Genomic DNA, 19,898 nt, shown 5'->3' with positions numbered 1-19,898 from the left:
ACAAAATCTATGTAACCACTTGCCTTATTCTATATGGTTAAGGTAGACGTGCCAGTGGGTGTGCGTTAGTATGTGCATGTGTGATTGTCTTGTTATCCACAATAATTACACAAGGTTGGACAATTAAAAAGGTCAGCAAAATTCTATAGAATGTACTCACATAAAGCTTATTGAAGATAACAAATGAAGCAAAGCAGGACAAAGAATGGAGCAAGACAACAGGAGGGCCAGGGAGATGTGCTGGGTCACCCACAGTCTTCTCTTCCTCACACAGGATGCACTCGATCTCTGGGTTATGAGCCATTAAGGTATACACAAGAAACTGTGGTTTAGGAGAGTTCAGGCCAAACATTCCGGGGGCCTTTTATGCCCCACTGGTCATATAGCCAAAGTCAAGGTATGATAACTAGTTAAACAGGTATAAGCCATCAGTCTACATATCCTTAAACAATGTAGACAAGCTGGTCCTAGGGGTATTTCAAACTTTAGACAATATATTATAAATTACTAGCCTTCATACACCCATGGAGATAAGCATAGATGTGCCCCAGCCATGCTGTAAGATAATTCTATTTTATCCAATAACAACTAAACACACAAAAAATTAAATTGATGATTTTACATATAATATAGCATGTGTTCTTATACATATATAACTATTCTAATGGTATGGTCAAAATATATAATTATTATTTTTGGATATAAACATATGTATCTGTGTGTATATGTAATTTATACATACATAAACTATACAGCTATGTATTCATAATAGGCATAATAAATAATGTTTACCCTATGACATGAAATCTGGTTTCTTTTTAAAAAAATATATTTTTATTGATTTCAGAGAGGAAGGGAGTGGGAAAGATAGAAACATCAATGATGAGAGAGAATCATTGATTGGCTGCCTCCTGCATGCCCCCTACTGGGGATCGAGCAGGCAGCCCTGGCATGTGCCCTTGACCAGAATTGAACCCAGCACCCTTGAGTCCACAGGCCAGCACTCTATCCACTGAGCCAAACCGGCTAGGGCAAAATCTGGTTTCTTAACAGTGACAGAAGACATGACAAACAGATGATAAACAAATATAGTTAAGCATAAGGTGATAAGAATATGACCAGACTTTTTTAAAGATTTAAGATTACATAGTTACATTCATGATAGTCTAAGCCTGCTGGATGGGACATGTATACTAGTATCTTTAGAGAGGACAGGGAATCACTCTCTTTATTATGTGACTAATTGAATGATTCTATTTGTCTGAACATATCCAGGCTCCTTTTAGGAATTATTTTTTCTTGATCCAAATTAGACTTTTGGCTCTAATTTGGATCAATCATTTTCTCTACCCACCATGATCTGTCTGTCATCTTGTCATTTCATTCATTACATTCTTGAGTTAGATTTACAATTTCAGTTTTCCATGCCTTATTATTTCTGTTGTTTTTCTTTCTTGCGTTGAGTATATTGTCAAGTCATTTCTCTAAAAGAGCTTGTGCAGCTATAATGTTGTGAGTTATTATGCACACACAAAGATTTTCATTTTGCCACACATTTTGGATGATTAAGGTATTCCATAGTCACTGAATGTGAAGCTATTGCTTCGTAGATTTCTAGAATCCAGTGTTGCCTGCTGATAAGTTAACATCAGGCGGGGTGGAACCCTCACTTCCTCGGTGGCCTCTGCTTATACCTATTCTAGGTTGAGGCGCTTGCCCTTCTCTTTCATCTGTATTTTAAGTGGCCATTTCTGGATTATCTTTTATTATTTTTTGATGAACCGACACCTATACATTTGCCATTATGGGTATTATTATCCCCCTTTGTGTCCTTTTATTGTTATTTTAAAGGGATGTTAAACTACAATGGGGTAGGTATATCTCCATCTGCCTTCTTACTAATTTTTTAAATAAATAAAAAAGGGGGAAAAATCATGTAAGTCCCTGGACTCAAAATTATTTTATTGTAATTGTGAACATAGAATGATCACATTAATGGATACTAATAATGAAGAAACAACAACTATTCTAATACAGTAGTTGGTAGAAGGCAGAATAAGTAGAAGAGATGGTAAGTGGAGTACAGCATTTTAACTTACTGCTTCTTCCCTCAAAAATAATTTTGTTTTTTACCAATCAATGTTCTAATTCCTTTTTTAGTTACAGTAGGATTTTGAGACAAGTGGTAAAGGAATGTGCATAACCTTTCTTAAATAACTATCCCCTACAATTAACATACACTTTAGAATATCTGGAATCTTAAAGAAATACTGCCAACAGTGTTTATAATAAATGACACCTTTTAAAAAATCCCTATATCAGCAGAGAAATTTTATAATATAAATTGTTCACTTAACTTTAACTGCTACAGATTTTGGCAGACAGTAAAATTAAATGGTGGATGATCACCAGAATATATGACATTTTCTAAGATACTACTGGGTTACTAATACATTTCAGAAGAAAATTATTCCCAGGTTCTTAGCCTGATGTGCGGTATTGTTAAACAGTAATACTTTCTTTTGTTATTGATGAAAGAATAAATTGTAAATTAGCATGAGCTAGAAAATGTAATATGTGAAATGAAAATATATGTCAACAGAAATAAGTATGGGCACATGGTGGGAAAGACTTTCCAATTGCTTAAAATGTCAGGTTTTTCTTTTCTTTTTTAAATCCTCACCCAAGGCTATGTTCTTTTTAGAGAGAGGAAGAGAGACAGAGAGAGAGAGAGAGAGAGAGAGAGAGAGAGAGAGAGAGAGAGAGAGAGAGAAACATCTATGTGAGAGATAGATGTTGCTTGCCATATGTGCCCTAACTGGGGATCGAACCTACAACCCAAGATGCCCTGACTGGCAATAGAATCTGCAGCCTTTTGGTGTACAGAATGATGCTCTAACCAGCAAGCCACCCGGCCAGGGCTCTCTGGCTTTCTTGAATTAGCTTTATTCTCACTGAACTGGTTAAACTGGACACCAGATCACTGTTTATGACTATTCCTTTATTCCACTTGCTCTGTCCGCAGCATTGTTCTCCCAAGTATGGCCATCATTTAAAATATTCTTCACTCCTTCCATTAAACGATCTTCCTTTATTTAATATCTTGTGATATCTACATTTATAAATTTTCCAAGTTTATAGTTTTCTTCAAGATGTTAAGTAATCTTTAATGCATCCAATTGTGATAAAGAACTTATTGACTTTATTCAAGAAAATTTTTGCATGTATTCATAAAGCTTGTAGATAATACCTTCATTTGAAAATTTTGGCCTATTTCCCAGCTGGCAGGGCTCAGTGGTTGAACATCGATCTATGAGCCAGGAGGTCATGGTTCGATTCTCAGTCGGGGCACATGCCTGGGTTGTGGGCTTGATCCCCAGTGTGGGGTGTGCAGGAGGTGGCCGATTAATGATTCTCTCTCATCATTGATGTTTCTATCTCTCTCTCCCTCTCTCTTTCTTTCTGAAATCAATAAAAATAAATAAATAAATAAATAATAAATAAATAAATAAAATGTTGGCCTACTAATTTGTTCTCTTTATGATGATATGTTCTTTCAGCATTTGCTTTCATATCCACAAAGTCTGATAGTGTAATTCACCATTGCTTTATTGGGGCAACAGCTATAGGTACTATTCACCTGAGAAATGCTTATTTCTTCACTTATTACACCTATTCTTATCTTAGAAACTTGTCATGGTCATCATATCCATCGGATCACCTTCCTCCCCACCAGGACTGCATTTGAGAAATCCCATCAACATTGACAGGGAAGAGAGATAGGAAGGAGAGTCTGGAGATGAAATGTCTAAAACGGTTGTCAATTAGTCTCTGCTGTCTGTACCAGTTAACACCAGAGGAAATGAAATCTGATCTATACACTCACCCTCACATGCTTTATGCTCTCTCCAAAGGCAGAAGAGAGAAAAATCTGAGAGAGGCACCACCCCAGTTTATTTTCTAGACTGAGGGACCTGAACTTCAAATTTAGTTTTACAGATGAGTACTAGTATATAAAAGTTTTACCAGCTCACATCAATAAATATATAAGCAGACTTTCTAGGCCATCTACAAAGATCTCTAAAAAAGTAAAATTAATGGTCTTTACAACTGAGGGCTATTAATACATGAAATAGATACTTGTAACAACTGGAGGGGGTTATTTCATTAGTTTAATAAATCTGACTTTCAAGATAGAGTAGCAGCACAATTTACAAGAGCTAAGATTTGGAAACAGCCTAAGTGCCTATTAGCAAATGAGTGGATTAAAAAGCTGTGGTACATTTACACAATGGAATACTACACTGCTGTAAAAAAAAAAGAAAGAAGTCTTACCATTCACAACAGCATGGAGGGACCTAGAGAACATCATGCTAAGCGAAATAAGCCAGTTGGAGAAAGATAATATCACATGATCTCACTCATTAATGGAATATAATGAACAACATAAACTGAAGAACAAAAATAGAGCCAGAGATATAGAAGCATCGAACAGACTGTCAGACCTCAGAGGGAAGGCAGGGGAGGGTGCGAAGGGGGAGGATAAGAGATCAACCAAAGGGCTTGTATGCATGCATATAAGCATAACCAATGGACATAGACAGTAGGGTGGTGAGGGTATGTGCTGGGTGGTGAGAGCAGCTGGGGAGAGATCAATGGGGGGAAAAGGAGACATACGTAGTACTTTAAACAATAAAGAATTTAAATTAAAAATATTTTACAGTAATGCTATTATTAAAAGACTTACTTGTTGGATTACTCAGTTGATAACAGCATAGCTCAGAGGTTCCGAATAACTGTGCTGTGGAATACGGATGTGTTTTAGAGGGTCATTGAGGCTGTTGAAACATTGATGCCAGCCATAGCATTCAGGATGGCTGGGAAGGACGTAAAACTGCTTAAGACCTCAGAACCTCTGACCCCTCTAGCCTTGAATAGCCACTTATGTTTTCCAATGGCAATGCAAACACTATGATTTTTAGAAGGTAGTAGTCTGTGGTATTACAAAGAGAAATTGGGTTTTCCACTCAAGTTCTAACAGCTGCTTTCTTCAGCTCACAATGTTAGTTCAAGGTCCCAAATTGCTGTGGCAACAGAAGCACTTCTGAGGCCAAGGGGTCATATTCTTGTTTCAAGAGGCTGAGTTGTCATTTAACTTTTGTTTGCCTCATCACCAACATGAAGTCACTTGGCTATCCAGGTTAGCCTAGTAATCTGTAGACAAAAGTGTCTTGATAACACTTTCTGACTGTGTTAAAGGGTGTCAGATTAGACCTGCCCCCAAAAGTAAGAATGCACATAATACAGAGGCCTGTCTCAGCCTACTACCAGGTCAGGGAAGTCTGCCAATGAAGGTCCATATTAGAAGGCATGGTTGCTGTCCTGGCAGGGATTTGCCAGAAGCATTAGTGATATTAGGTTCAGTGGGATCTGTCACCAGCTGAAGTTCAAGGATGGTTCTTGTAAGTAACTAAAGACACAGAAGTCATGACCTCTTGTTCAAAAGCTTGCTAAAGAATGTTTTAAGAATCTGACCCCAAGTTTTCTGGAAGTGGCTACCATCTAACTCTGGACAGCAATGAATGACTCCCCCGATCTTCTCTCTGCCCCAGTCTTTGACAAAGAGAGCTGCTTTTTGTTTTTTTTTTCCTGAACTGGGATGATAACTTGTTCTCTTGCTTAACTGTATTAGAATGTGTCACAGTATAACCTTGTAGTAAATTTTAAGTTGGGGGAAGGACCTGGACACCTCTACCATGTATAAAATGCTACTGATAAATGTAAAAATAATATGTGGTGTGTGCCTTTAAGGACACTACAGTCTAATGGAGGAAAGTTGTATGTAAATGGCTGAGTATGATAAAAGGCAAAGTGAATGAGGCATTCACTACGGGACAAGCTCATCTATGGTGACACAGGTAAAGGAGCAATTAATTCTAACTGAAAGGGAATCAGAAGCTCCTTTACAAAGGCGGTGGCATTTGAGAGAGTACTGGAGAGTAATTATAATCTTAGTGGGGCAGTGGAGAAGAAAAGACACTTCACTACTGGAATAGAATGAGGCTAGGCACTTGGGCTTGATTCAAGAGTTGTTTTGTTTTGTTTTAATCTAGCATGTGCAAGACACTATGGTAGGCTCTGGGAGATGTGGGAAGAGAAATAATACATTTCCTTTTCTCCTACAGGTTATATTATGGTTTGAAAGAAAGGTCTTTTCCATATAAATATATCTAAAGAGTTCAACTGCAATTGCCTGGAATGATGTAACTCACTGGCAAGTCCTTTAAAAATCTATGTGGTACATGAGACTAGAAAGAATCCAGTACTGCCAGTGGGAGTAAAGAAGGGGTTATAGAGGACATGGAATATAGGTTGTTTCCGAAAAGATGGTTAAGATTTGATGTGAGAAATAAGGGGTAAGGATATTCAAAATGATAGGTAAAGCACAGACAATTTAGAAATGATCTTGGCATGTCCATGAGACTGTGAAAGCATCAATTTGGATGGAGTAGAAGGTGCCTTTGGCTCACTCCAGGGAAAAAGTTAGAAATGCATGTTTAGGTGAATTGAAATGCCTTCCAAGTCCAGGCAGGTAACTTAAATGAGCGAAGCAAACTGGGCATCTACTGAGAGGGAGTGGAGGAAAGCTATGGCCCAGGCTCAACAAAAAGGAAGACATCACTAAGCTCCAGCCAGTTCCAGGGTGAACTCTGCCTTAGTGTCTTCAGACCTTCCCATTGGTTACAATATGCCACTGCTCTGGATTTTTACATGTGTGTGTGTGTAAATTTAATTCTTATGACAAAACATGGAATTATGCTGGACAAAACTAGATAAACATTATTTGAGTCATAATGAATAATATAGAGTATGTGAACCACTCATGTCAACCTCTGCTGGACTGTAGAAAGCAAAGACTGCCAGAATTACCGTAAAGCCTGTGTGGCTTATCCTATAGTCATTTAAGGTTACAGAACAGAGATGCAACATAAAGAAAGTAGTATGCTTTCCCCAGGCTATATAATTCAGAATGTTTGTATGACAAAAATAATAAGTGAAAGAGAATTGATTGGAATTATTGACTATTACAGTTTTTAAAATGATTTTAAAATGATATTCATCTTAAAGTTCTATTATCTGTTTTTTAAACTGGTTGCAGAAAAATTTTACAACAAATTTTAAGAAATATGTGTTGGCTCTAAATTTTTTTCAACAGTCTCATTTGCCTTTAAAAATTAAAAAAATACAACTATATGACTCTTCTCTACCTGATAGAAAGAGGATTCTGGGTATATACTTTCCAGATGGGCCTAAATGAGCACTTGATGAATGACCTTTTATTTGCCACTACTACCAGCTGCCAATGGTGGATGCAACAAGGAAGTCTTGGTCAGGTTTCTTTATGTGCGTGTTCTGTTTTGGTCCACAAGCCTGGCTGACATTGAAACCAGGTGGGGTTTGGAGGTTTGCAACAGATGCTTTTATGCCTACTAATTTCTGAATTTGATAGAGTCTATAAATCACTCACAAAAAAAATATTATGTGAGTCCACTATTGGTCTAGGCCAGAGATGGCGAACCTCTGACACGCGTGTCAGCACTAAATATTTAGTTTTTGGTTTATTAAATACAATTATATATAACAATTATGCATTTATGTTATTTAAACTATAAATATCATGAAATAATGTTTTTTCCTCAAAGTGACACACTACCCGGGTTATGCTCAGTTTTTTGGCGAAGTTTGACACACCAAGCTCAAAAGGTTGCCCATCACTGGTCTAGGTTTTTCCCCAACCTAATGAGACAAAACCTGAAATTGATGTTAAGAATATAGCTTCTAGCCCTACCTGGTTTGGCTCAGTGGATAGAGCATTGGCCTATAGACTGAAGCGTGCCGGGCTCGATTCCAATCAAGGGCACATGCCTGCGCTGTGGGCTTGATCCCCAATAGGGGAGGTGCAGGAGGCAGCCAATCAATGATCCTCTCTCATCATTGATGTATCTATCTCTCTTTCCCTCTCCCTTCCTCTCTGAAATCAATAAAGATACATTAAAAAAAAAAAAGAATACAGCTTCTGGGGTAGGGGAAAAAATGCAGCATCTAATCCTTCACGCTGCAGTCAAGGTTTGTTATTTAACAAAAAAGCCAATATATTCTCTCTCTCCTATCAGGAATTCCTAACAGGTGGAAGAGCTTAGTATCAGCAAAGAATTAGGTGGAATAGAGAATTTCACGTGGAGGTTACAATATTATGCTTCTGTCTGAATGAAATGCAGCATTCCAGATGTTGCCTACATTTCACTTAAGCCAACTGCTATGATTTATGAACAATAAAAATTCCCGAAATGTAACAGGGCAACTCTGCTTCCTAAGAAGATTATCACATTTTGAAAACGTGCTAATGAGCCACAAAGTCTGATTAAAATCTAAGGTGCAATATTCCAAAAATATTCCTGGTGGTTTAGATATGTAAGGCTCCGTTTTCACCATTGATGACAGTACTTCCTGTCAAATTTTGCAAAGATAAGGAGGTCTCAGTAGTAAAACCAGTTCACAACAGCTCCTTATTAAGTTATTTTCAGGAAGCAGGGGTAAGACAAAACATTAAGACCTGAAAATTGGATAAGAGAAAAAGAAAAAGAAAAATAGTCCACACATATAGACCATTCAGTTGCTAAAATGTGAACTGTTAAGGCTTCAAAACATAAAACATGACATTTTAATTACTTAATTTAATGCCTATTTATAAATAATAAGCCCCAGTGTTAAGCAGATGTGAACAAAGATGAACATCTTCTGTTACTTCATTGTGGAGAATAGAATAGTTGGAAGCATGTTTCCTAGACAATATCTCTATGGGAGAGAAAAACACTCACATACTGCGGCTTTGTTTAAGATCAAACTGATCTAATTAGCATTTTCATCTACTTTATTGCTCAGAATTCCCTTTAGTGAGGTGTGTTTTTGATAAATTTCAAGGAAAGGTGTTTGGAGAAAAGTTGGATTCAGACATATAAAACAAAAAAGAGAAGTTTTCTTCAGAGATAAGCCAAAAATTATCTGAAAACTAAAATGACAAAAATTGGAAAGTCATAAAACTACATTTCTATATTAATAATGAGGTGTGACTTACACAGATTAACCCAGGATTTTTCTATATTTATGATGCTTCTGGAACAGGACAAAATTTACCAGGGGAATTTTAATTGAAGTTACATGCAAGTAATCAGAGGGAACAATATTTCTCTCCCTTCTGATTGAGTGATAATGTGGCCATATTGTTTAGTTATTTTGTAAGGTCATTATAAATCATAGCGATATCAACAAGCTTGTAATTAAATGTATAAATAATTTTCTGATTTCAGATCATAAGAATTGATTTTGAAGAAAGCATTCTCACAGCACAGTTCACATTCTGGACACTTTAGGATTTTGTTCCCACTTTTTTGCATGTGGCAGATACAGACTCAATCCTATGGAGAATACAACTATACACTTGGTACCTCCTACAGACATTGGGACTACAGGAGTGTGTTCACAAAATGTTACTAATAAGATTACAAACTGAGACAGAGGCAAGATATAGGTAAAATCCTGGTAGACCTTACTGACTCAACTCCCTGCAAGAAACTTTCACTTGGCTGAAAAAAGAACCCCTGATACAACCATTCTTTTTTTTTTTTTTAAACTTATAATTTCACTCTCAGAAGGGGAAAAATCAGGTAATTCTATACTTGATTTTGACCCACAGAAAGAATTAGTTAAATGTAGTTTACAGAAGCGATGCTGAACTTCCATTACACAATCATCTCATTGCTAAAGCAACTACCATGTGCTGTATTTGCAACACCAGTGCCTTGTGTGGAGTTGGTATAGATATATAACCTGAAGTGTTTCAGATGCACATCCTTCATCTTGCCTTAGCATATCTTTAGTGTTTTATTATTTTATAAATATTTTAAAAGATAATCAGAAAATGATGTGCCAAGAGTCATGAATAATTTTCTGCATCAACATGCAAGGAAAAGACTAACACTAATCAGTTCTCTACAAACCTTGCTAAGCTTACCGTGTGGTATACCTCTTCAGAACTAGTCCCAGAGAAGGTTATTCAACTCTTGATATGTTTCTCCTAGTTCAGTAGTCGGCAAACCGCAGCTCGAGAGCCACATGCGGCTCTTTGGCCCCTTGAGTGTGGCTCGGCGTTAGAACCACTTCTTCAAAATAGACTCGCCCAGGCCGAAAACCGACTTCTGTGCATGGGCCACAAAGTTTCAATCGCACTGTACGTGCGTGCCCGCACGTGATATTTTGTGAAAGAGCCACACTCAAAGGGCCAAAGAGCCACATGTGGCTCGCGAGCTGCAGTTTGCCAACCACTGTCCTAGTTCATTCATTTCAAGATACATCTTTCTCCCAGCCCCCAGCTCCTACAAAATTACCCATCCTCATCCCTCCCATCCCTTTTACTACACAATGTACATAGTTTTCAAATGTAATATGCCCTTTGCATGTCATAAAGAACAATTCTCTACGTAGGACCGATGATCCATATATATAAAAGCCTAAGCAACCAAACGACCGAATGACCAATCGACTGGTCACTATGACATGCACTGAACACCAGGGTCAGATGCTCAATGCAGGAGCTGCCCCCTGATGGTCAGTGCGCTCCCACAGCCAACCTACCACTGCCAGCCAACCTCCTGCATCCCCCCCCTCCCCCCCGCTGGCCAACCTCCCATGGCCCCTCCCCCTGGCCAACCTCCCTCGGCCCCAATGGCCCCGATCCCCTGCCAGGGACCCCACCCATGCAAGAATTTGTGCACCAGGCCTCTAGTTTAAGTATGAGATCTCAAATGTTATAGGAATCATGGGTGCAACATTACCCTAGAGCAGTGGTCGGCAAACCCATTAGTCAACAGAGCCAAATATCAACAGTACAACGATTGAAATTTCTTTTGAGAGCCAATTTTTTTAAACTTAAACTTCTTCTAACACCACTTCTTCAAAATAGACTTGCCCAGGCCGTGATATTTTGTGGAAGAGCCACACTCAAGGGGCTAAAGAGCTGCATGTGGCTCGTGAGCCGCAGTTTGCCGACCACGGCCCTAGAGTTAAGAGGTGGTTAATAAGAAAAATTCTACATGGGGACTTTACCAATCAGAAGGAGTTTTCACAGGAGAAATTTCTGCCATGATGACTTACAAAAATAGTTAATTGCCTTCATTCCAATTATATCCATTGTTTCTAAACTTATATTACTTCAAATGCTTCTGTAAGCTTCTTGGATAAATGTTAACAGTAGTGCTAAAGCTAAGAATGCCATTTTGCTGAGTGATTAAAAAAAAAAATGAATGCTACAACCCAAACAAAATCCTGATTTCATTTTTCTTAACTAATCAAAGAAGATTATGTGAAAGAAAAAAGTGAAGATAGAGAGCATTTCTCTGGAAACCTAGGACAAGCTTGCTCTGTTTGAGTAATGTAAACAAAAACCCGGGGGTACCAATGAGGCAGCCAAAAGAGGGTAGGAAAACGATTATAAGCATATCACATCTGGCCTCAATATATCTCCTAACAGCTCTGGCATTAATAAACGTTCATAAGTGGTTACGGCCTGTTCTCTTCCCCAGTAAATATATTTACTTCTCAGAAATAATTTTCAAACCACAGGATGCAAGCGCCTATGAGATAGTAGAGCAATCTATTCCAAAGCAACCAACACAGGCTGAGGCTTCTATCCATGTGTATGAATGACTGGAAACTGCGTAGATTCAAATATCAGGACCAGTACAGCTAATATTGATGACTGGGACTTACCAGTGTTTGTAAGGAAGTTAACGTTTCTCATCACACCTTCAGTGTAAGCGCCTGGCTCGTAGCTGTCCATTTCCCCTGTGACAATGTGAGCCACTCTCGCTGCCCGTCCTCTGATAGCACCGGCAGCTCGGTCTAAATTGTCAGCGTCCTGGTCTCTCAGGGCTATGATACATTTGTTGACATCTTCTAAGATGTGGCTCTCTGTAAGTAAACAGATCAAAATAATTTTGTCAGTATTTCTTTAATCACACAAATCTAGCATATTATAATTTAACTTCTGACTTCAGATGTGACGCACGTTGGAGGACAGGGACAATCGGGAAGGAAAAATACAGACATAATTTTGCTCCTATCTCTTTAACAGCAAAATTTGTAAAATACAGAATTTTACATTTTTATCAGCAATTTTTATAGATTATATGTATTATTTTAGGTTCTAGTTCCAGTAGATTAGATTTTAGACTTGAGTGCTTTGTAGGTGGAAATTAAGGAGTTTCTGGATTAAAAAAAAAAAGAAAATGTGTAAAAATAGAATACTTAATTCTGATTAAAAGCAACAGTATAGAGGTTATAAAACTCTTTAAAAATTTCAGTTGTCCTAAATATATAGCAAAATAAAACTATGGAGTTCTATTCAACTAATCTTCATTGATGTACAATGAAATTTAGCACAATTACAGAAATCTTAAAATTTATAAATAACAAACATATGAAATATATAATTTTTAAATTGTAAAGCAGCAACCTCACTAAGTCTGTGAAAACACTTAGGTAAAAAGGGGGCTTTGAAAAGACTGACTTGAGGCAAGAGAATCCCTGAGAAAGTTGCCCACTCTGAAGAGTGTCTCCTGACCTCCACTGCTCCTTCCCTCTTTGCATGATGAGGGCATGAAGACAGCAGACTTCTTAGGATAGCACTGTTTTCATTGTCTATAAAGTGATTAATATTCCCAATAAAATTAATGAGAGAAACTGAGCAAATATGGGGAATATCATCAAGCCTGGGCAATATTTGTAAGAAATTAAAAGAATACTAAAAGAATTAGTGTTTGGCTCTTAGCATATTCAAATGAATCCCCACTCAAAATCCTTAAGGACTCTATCACTTAAAAACATGCTAGAAAACAACTACAACAAAAAGGCCTTTCTAATTTCAGACCATATTGTTAACTTCCACCCTTCCCCCAGAGGACAGGCATTCACAAAGCTATTTCTTTGCAGCGTCATACCTTTCTTGTAATGGGTAGAGCATAAAATCCCAAAGACCAAATAATATGGTCCCTGGTGACTTTCTGAGACCTGATGACTATCATTCCTCTCTAGGCCTCTTATGCTTTAGTCATATTTATTTTATGATTTCCCAAGTTCACCATGTTCTTAAATGCCTCTGTTCCTATGGGCATATTAGAGTCTTGACCTAGATAGATGTTCTTTTTCTTTTCTGGACCCAATTTCTGTGTGTGTGTGTGTGTGTGTGTGTGTGTGTGTGTGTGTGTGTGGTGGTGGTGGTGGCGGGGGCATAGGGGGGGTTCCAAACTCCAACAAGCAATTTTCTGGACACCACCTGGGTGTCCTACAATTCAACTCCGTCCTGACACTCTCTACCAGAGATAGCATCAGCTTCCACAAGACTTCCTCCACCCTTTACTTCAGACCCCAGTCCCAAGCCCAGTTTGTTACCTATACTTCTGTCTAGCTGTAAATCAGAGATTCCCATCACTCCCTCCTTGGGTTTTACTGACTTGTTAAAGCATCTCACAGAGAAACATTTTACTTATTAGATTTAACTTTTATAACTCAGGTACAGTCAAATGGAAGATGCATAGGCCAAAGTATAAGGAGAGAGTATGGAGTTTCCACACCCTCTCCAGCCACACCACTTTCCCCACATCTCCTTCCCCAACACAGAAGCTCTCTGAATGCAGTCTTTTTCTTTTTTCCCTATGGAGGCTTCACTACACAGATAGGATTAATTCAGCCTCCAGCCCCTCCTCTCCACCTCTCCAAGGTTGGTTCCTCAGGCAACAAGCCCCCATCCTCAGTCCACTGTCATCTCATTAACATAAGAAAAGAAACCTCAAGGCTTTCAGCACTTAGCAAAGTCCAAGGATTTTAGGAGCTCTGTATCCGAAATGGGATGAATACCAAATATATATTTTCTATTATAAATCATAATATCACAACTATGAATCCCTTTTGGTCTGATTCATCAACTTCTACTATTCTTTCAAAATACTAGTAAAATGTTCCTTCCTCAGAAAATTCATGCTGACTTACAAGACAAATTTTGTTCCAAGTTGTTTGGGATTCCCATGACACAGTCTATATGTTTCCGTTAGATCTTTTTTTTTTTTTTTCATGTTTTAATGATGTACTCGTGAAAATATCTCTTTACTACACTATGGAATATATAGGAGTACAGTAATTTTATCTTGTTACTTGGAGTAGCCTATCTAGTCTCTAATATAATACAAGGCTCCTGTTAAACTAACAAGAATGTTTGTTGAATGAATGAATTCCTCTAATAATACACGTCTGAGAACAGTAAATTATTTTGTCTACATCCTAAATCATGGGCTATGTACATAAGTAGACATATTTCTGTGACCTTAAATAGTCAATTTGACCCATATCAAGGACAGCCAGGTCATTTACTTGAAAAAGATTAAACACTGAAAACCATTGTTATAAATTCATTCTAATTTAACCTAATCAGCAGCATTCAGTTATGAATGTGTCATTAAGGCATATAATAAATCCAGGCAGGATCCCTTCTCAACAGAAAGTGCCTGGGTATCATTACCATCATATTTCCCCTGGAACTGAAGTACAAGTTTAAATGTGGGAGGCATAACAATCACGAGTTTTTTAAAAGTCTACAGATGTGCACTTTAATGATACATTAAGAAACTGTTATTTCCCAAGTATGTTGGAAAGTTGTTTTTTATTTTTTAATAAGTACAACATTGGTTAACGATAAATTAAGGTGCTTAATTTTAGGTTGCAGCGTTATTTTTGCTCAGTCCTATAAAAGTGAAAAGATACTTAGGGGGAAAAAAACCACAATGCTCATTCTTGGAAGATTAATTGCCTTATAAACTATGTAATTTCTGTTTAATTAAAGGTGAAATCATATCTGTCACAAACTATTCTTTTTCTGGTGAATTTTACACTGGAAAAGGTATACAAAGAATATTCAATAACCATAAATTGATTGTTTACCTCTTCTATAGAAAAAATTATATACATGCTCAGCAATTTATTTTATTATTTGAACCAGAGGATAAAAACATAGCAGGGATTGTTTTTGTTCTTTTTATATTGGTCTTATAGAAGTGTGTGTGGTTATTACTTCAGACTGAGCAACACAATCAGCAGCCATAGTGTTAATTAGTCATGTGGAAGCATTCTATAGGCAAGGTGAGATATAGAAATAAAAGTCCTACAGGAACACACACACAATATGAAAAATAGAAGATGAAATGTGGGGCAAGAAGCATATAACCAGACTTTATCATAAGCAGATATATTGAGTATGCTGGAGATGATGACTAAATGATCTTTTGAATCACTAAGATTAAATATAGCATAAAAGTATTAGGAAAGTTTGCAAAGTTTCCATGATTGTGACACTTTCCTATTACCCTGAATGTTTCAAAAAATGCCAGCAACAATTATTTGCACAAAATTCTAAACATAGAGTGCCAGAAAAAGAAAATAAAAATGTTGGGCACCTCCCACATATGCACAATAATTAAACATTAAACTAATTTCCTAAAAACAAGTATTTCTTTTTTACTCATATTTCAGGTGAATTTAGGTAGCTAAAAAGTCCTTCATGATAGCTTGAGTTTTTATGCCTAGTTATATAACCTTACACCTCTAAGGGAAAAAATGAAAATAAAACAACAAATACCTTGTATAAAACTCCTTACTGGTGTATCTCTTAAGACTTTGCTGATGGACTACGATAAATTATTAGACAGATGTAACAAAATTATTAGAAGCTCTACCTCCAATTTATTTTTTTCTCAACTGTAGATGCACTTGGACTCAACAATTACATCATTTTTAAAATGAGAGAAAATGTTATTATAGAATAAGCACATTTAGAATATCACATGCTTTGAAGAACTGATTGAAGACTTGTCTTTATTAATAGTTTCAGAGTGTGAGTTAACATTTGATTTGGGGTGAGTGGTGGGGTGTCCTGGTGTTACTGAAAATCCTAAAGTGCATTATTTTAAGAGCAAAGAATTGCTAACTACTAGCAATCTCTATCAATCACTTTATAGCTATTCTGAAATGCAAAGGGTGATTTTTTAATGTTGAAAATAGTAATAAGCAGGGAGACATATTGATCTTGAGTAAAAGAAATTTCATTTGTTGCAAACTTCCTCTGAGTAACTCCAACTTTGGTCACTGTAGCAGGTATTAACACAATGAGATTTGAAATGCCTTCAGTTTTTTTGTGTGTGATTCTTTTCTTAATTTTTTAGTTTTCCACAATTAGAATTAGAATTAGTCTCAGGAAAAGTAGAAAAGAAATAAAATCCAGCCAATGCAGAAACTTATTTTTTCTAAAGGTACTGAGTTATAAGCCAAAGAGTCTGAGTTTCTTAAATTGGCAAGATTAAAGGTTAGCTATCGATTATATATGAGCTCAGAGAGTTAAGATAATTGATTAAATTTTTTCAGTTGAAGTTGACATATGTTAATTTCAGGTATACCAGTACAACATAGTGATTAGACATTTATATACCTTACAAAGTGATCACCCTGATAAGTCCAGTACTCATTTGATACCATACATAGTTATTATAATACTAGAGGCCCTGCGCATGAAAATTCATGCACTGGAAGGGGGCTCCCTCAGCCTGACCTGCCCTCTCTCACAGTCCAGGAGGCAACCGGGCGATCAGGGGAAGGTGATGCCCCCATCACACCTCTGTTGCTGCCACACAGCCTGTTCTGTTGTCCATTCGGTTGCGATGGTCACTTAGGCTTTTATATATATAGACTGACTATATTCCCTATGGTGTACTTTACATCTCCCTTACTGTTTTCTATGACTGGCAACTAGTATATCTTAATCATTTGCTCTTTTTCACCTATTGCCCGGTCCCCTTCATCTGGCAAACATGCAGTTAAGCTAATTTAATTCTAAGAAAATAAATTTCTATTTTTGCACACCTGGATCTATAAGTGTAAATTTAATTATTTAAAAAATATTGTTGATTTTTAGAGACAGAGAGACATTGATTTATTGTTCTACATATTTGTACATTCATTGGTTGATTCTTGTATGTACCCTGACCAGGGATCAAAACGCAACCTTGGTGTATCAGGTCAACTGAACTACTCAACATAGGCAACTACACCAATGTTCAGTAAATAAAAACAAACATATACTAATTTTTCTTTCTCTTTTACCAAAAAACAAACCAACATTAAACAAAAAAGCAAATGGAATACACCACTCTATAAGTCAATTTTGTGTATCTACTTAAAGGTGGTCAAAATTTATTTGCCAATAATTGATCATGATGATAAGTCTCCAAATTAACTGATAGCCTTCTACATAAAAATCTCAGCAAGTGCTATTTTGAGAATAAGAGCATGCATGTAGCTAATGTAAAACTTTGCTAATATTCATCATCCCTTTTTGACATCATTAAAATTTTTCCTGTTTCCTCTTCTGAACCTAAGTAACACTATGTGTTAGAAAATGTAAATGATATCAAAGATAAAGCAAAATATCTGTCTGCAAAGGGTTTACAAGCTAGTAAACAGAAAGAATTATTTCTTTCATTGTCTTTTAATCTTCCCAAAATACAATAGTCAAAATTATAATTATTTGATCATTTTAATTAAGTTTTATTAACCTTTATCCCAAAAGTTTACCCAGTTTCCCGGCACTATAAGCTTTTTATTCTTCATTGGACTTTAATCAGCTCAAACTCTCCCGACCTATTTATGACAATGATCCAAAGAAAAATAAAGTTCAAGATTTCTATTACCAAACTGGTTCTTTTCCAACCCATACGTATAGGAACTCTATAGTACTTATGCAGACACAAATCTATAGAAATAAAAACCACAAAAAGACAATAACTGAAGCCTTCATATTTCTTTCAGTAGGTCTTACATAAGCTCTAATAACAGGTTCTTCTGTGAAGTAGTTAAGAAATTTTATCAAAAGCTCAGAAATAGACCAAAGGTACAATTGCTTATCTTTTGCACGTGCTGTTGGGAAGACACTTTGAATCAGCCCTACCTGGCAGATATCGAATTCTCCAGGAGTATGAACCTTTGTCCCACTTGCTATTTAATGCAGGTTAGAATATTTTACAATTCTGTAGGAGTAGATGCTCATTTTGTTCTTAAAACTGATAGCCTGTAAATGAGTCTTGTCACATAGAAATGCAAATGAATTTTTATATGGTAGAGATGGAATGATTTTTATAGAAAAGATCATTCCAAAGGTTACATTTTTATTGTTCTGTAGGACATTTATCAGTTTTGTTTCTAAATTAGAAATTTTATTTAACCATTCTTTCTTTATCCAATTCTTCTTAACAAGCATTATTATCTTGGTGGCTATTAACAATGAATTTTGACACATGCTCACCTTAAATTTCCAAAAGTCTTGCTTTCACCTTGGAAATTATTCTTTGACTGTGTGCTTTGGCTTAGAAGCTACTAATATTCCAAGTATTTTATTTCTACCCATGTGAAAAAGTGTAAAGCAAAAACTGCACGTGGAATCATAGACCTAAATGTAAAAGGCAAAACTATAAAGCTCCTTGGAAAATATTTTAGATAACCTTGAATTTGAAAGTGATTTTCTAAATTCAACACTGAAAGCATAAGTAATGAAAGAAAAAAATGAAAACTAGGGACTTCATAAAAAACAAAACCCAACAAATAAATAAACAGAAAAGCAAACAAAAAAGACTTCTGCTCAAGAGAATGAAAAGACAAGCAACGGACCTGGAAAAAGAATATTTCTAAAACACACCTAATAAAGGGCTGGTGTCCAAAATATACAAAAAAAAATCTTAAAACTCAATAGTAAGAAAACAATAAACTCAGTTAATATAAGCAAAATATCTGAGCAGAAACATCAACAAAGAAGATATACAGATGATATGTGATGTTTAGTTAAAAAAGATACCTTGTAGGCTAAAAATTTTCTAAAGTTTATAAAGTTGTGCAAAAGATCTATATAATTATACTAGTGGCCTGGTGCACAAATTTGTGCACATTGAAAGGAAATTAATTAGAAGAAATACTTTAATATCACTATTCGCCCTTTCTCTATAGAGTGTCAACCAAATTCACTATCGACAATGACAGATCTAAACACACGTGTGTGATTGACGCCAGCAAGAGCTTTATATGTATCGCTCATGCGTGAGTCAATTTAGTCTTTTATATACCATCTGACATTTGTAGGCAAATTAGCCATACACTGCATCATATGGGATATGGAAGCCAAAGGCCTTTTCGAACACCTTTGCTGTCTGCAGTTACCAAGATAAAACATCTCCAATTAGCACAGGAACACAAGGATTCGACAGTTGAGCATTGGAAAAAGTCATGTGGTCCGATGAATCACATTTCCAGTTGCATCATGCAGAAGGCAGAGTGAGAATTTCGTGGAAACAGCATGAAAGCATGCACCCCACATGCATGAGTACAACCCTTCAAGCTGGTGGGGGCAGTGCTATGGGTTTGGGGCATGTTTTCCTGGCATGATTTGGGCCCTTTAATTCATGTGGAACAACGTCTGAATAGCACAACATACCTAAGTACTGTTGCTGATCAAGATCATCCTATCATGTTGATGGCGTATCCCAATGGAGATGGCTTCTTCCAACAAGACAATGCGCCATGCCACGGTGCTCGTATTGTGCAGGAGTGCTTTCAAGAACATGAGGGAGACTGTACCTTGCTTAGGTGGCCCCCACAATCACCAGATCTCAATCCAATTGAGCATTTGTGGGACAAATTTAAAAGAGCCATCAGGCAGCTGGTTCCACAACCATCAAATCTCACAGAACTGGACA

At 36.7% G+C, this 19,898-nt stretch overlaps 1 protein-coding gene across 1 annotated transcript in view; it reads right to left on the bottom strand.

Moving 5' to 3' along the window:
- Window positions 1-19,898, bottom strand: part of CTNNA3 (catenin alpha 3) — a 1,343,669-nt gene that overhangs the window by 335,216 nt on the left and 988,555 nt on the right. The window contains exon 12 of the mRNA XM_054728624.1: window positions 11,827-12,027. Within this exon, the coding sequence (XP_054584599.1) occupies window positions 11,827-12,027 (201 nt within the window). The remainder of the gene's footprint in view (window positions 1-11,826; window positions 12,028-19,898) is intronic.

Source organism: Eptesicus fuscus, chromosome 17 (genome assembly GCF_027574615.1).
Source record: "Eptesicus fuscus isolate TK198812 chromosome 17, DD_ASM_mEF_20220401, whole genome shotgun sequence".
Taxonomy (NCBI): domain Eukaryota; kingdom Metazoa; phylum Chordata; class Mammalia; order Chiroptera; family Vespertilionidae; genus Eptesicus; species Eptesicus fuscus.
This window is presented reverse-complemented; position numbering and strand designations above follow the sequence as displayed.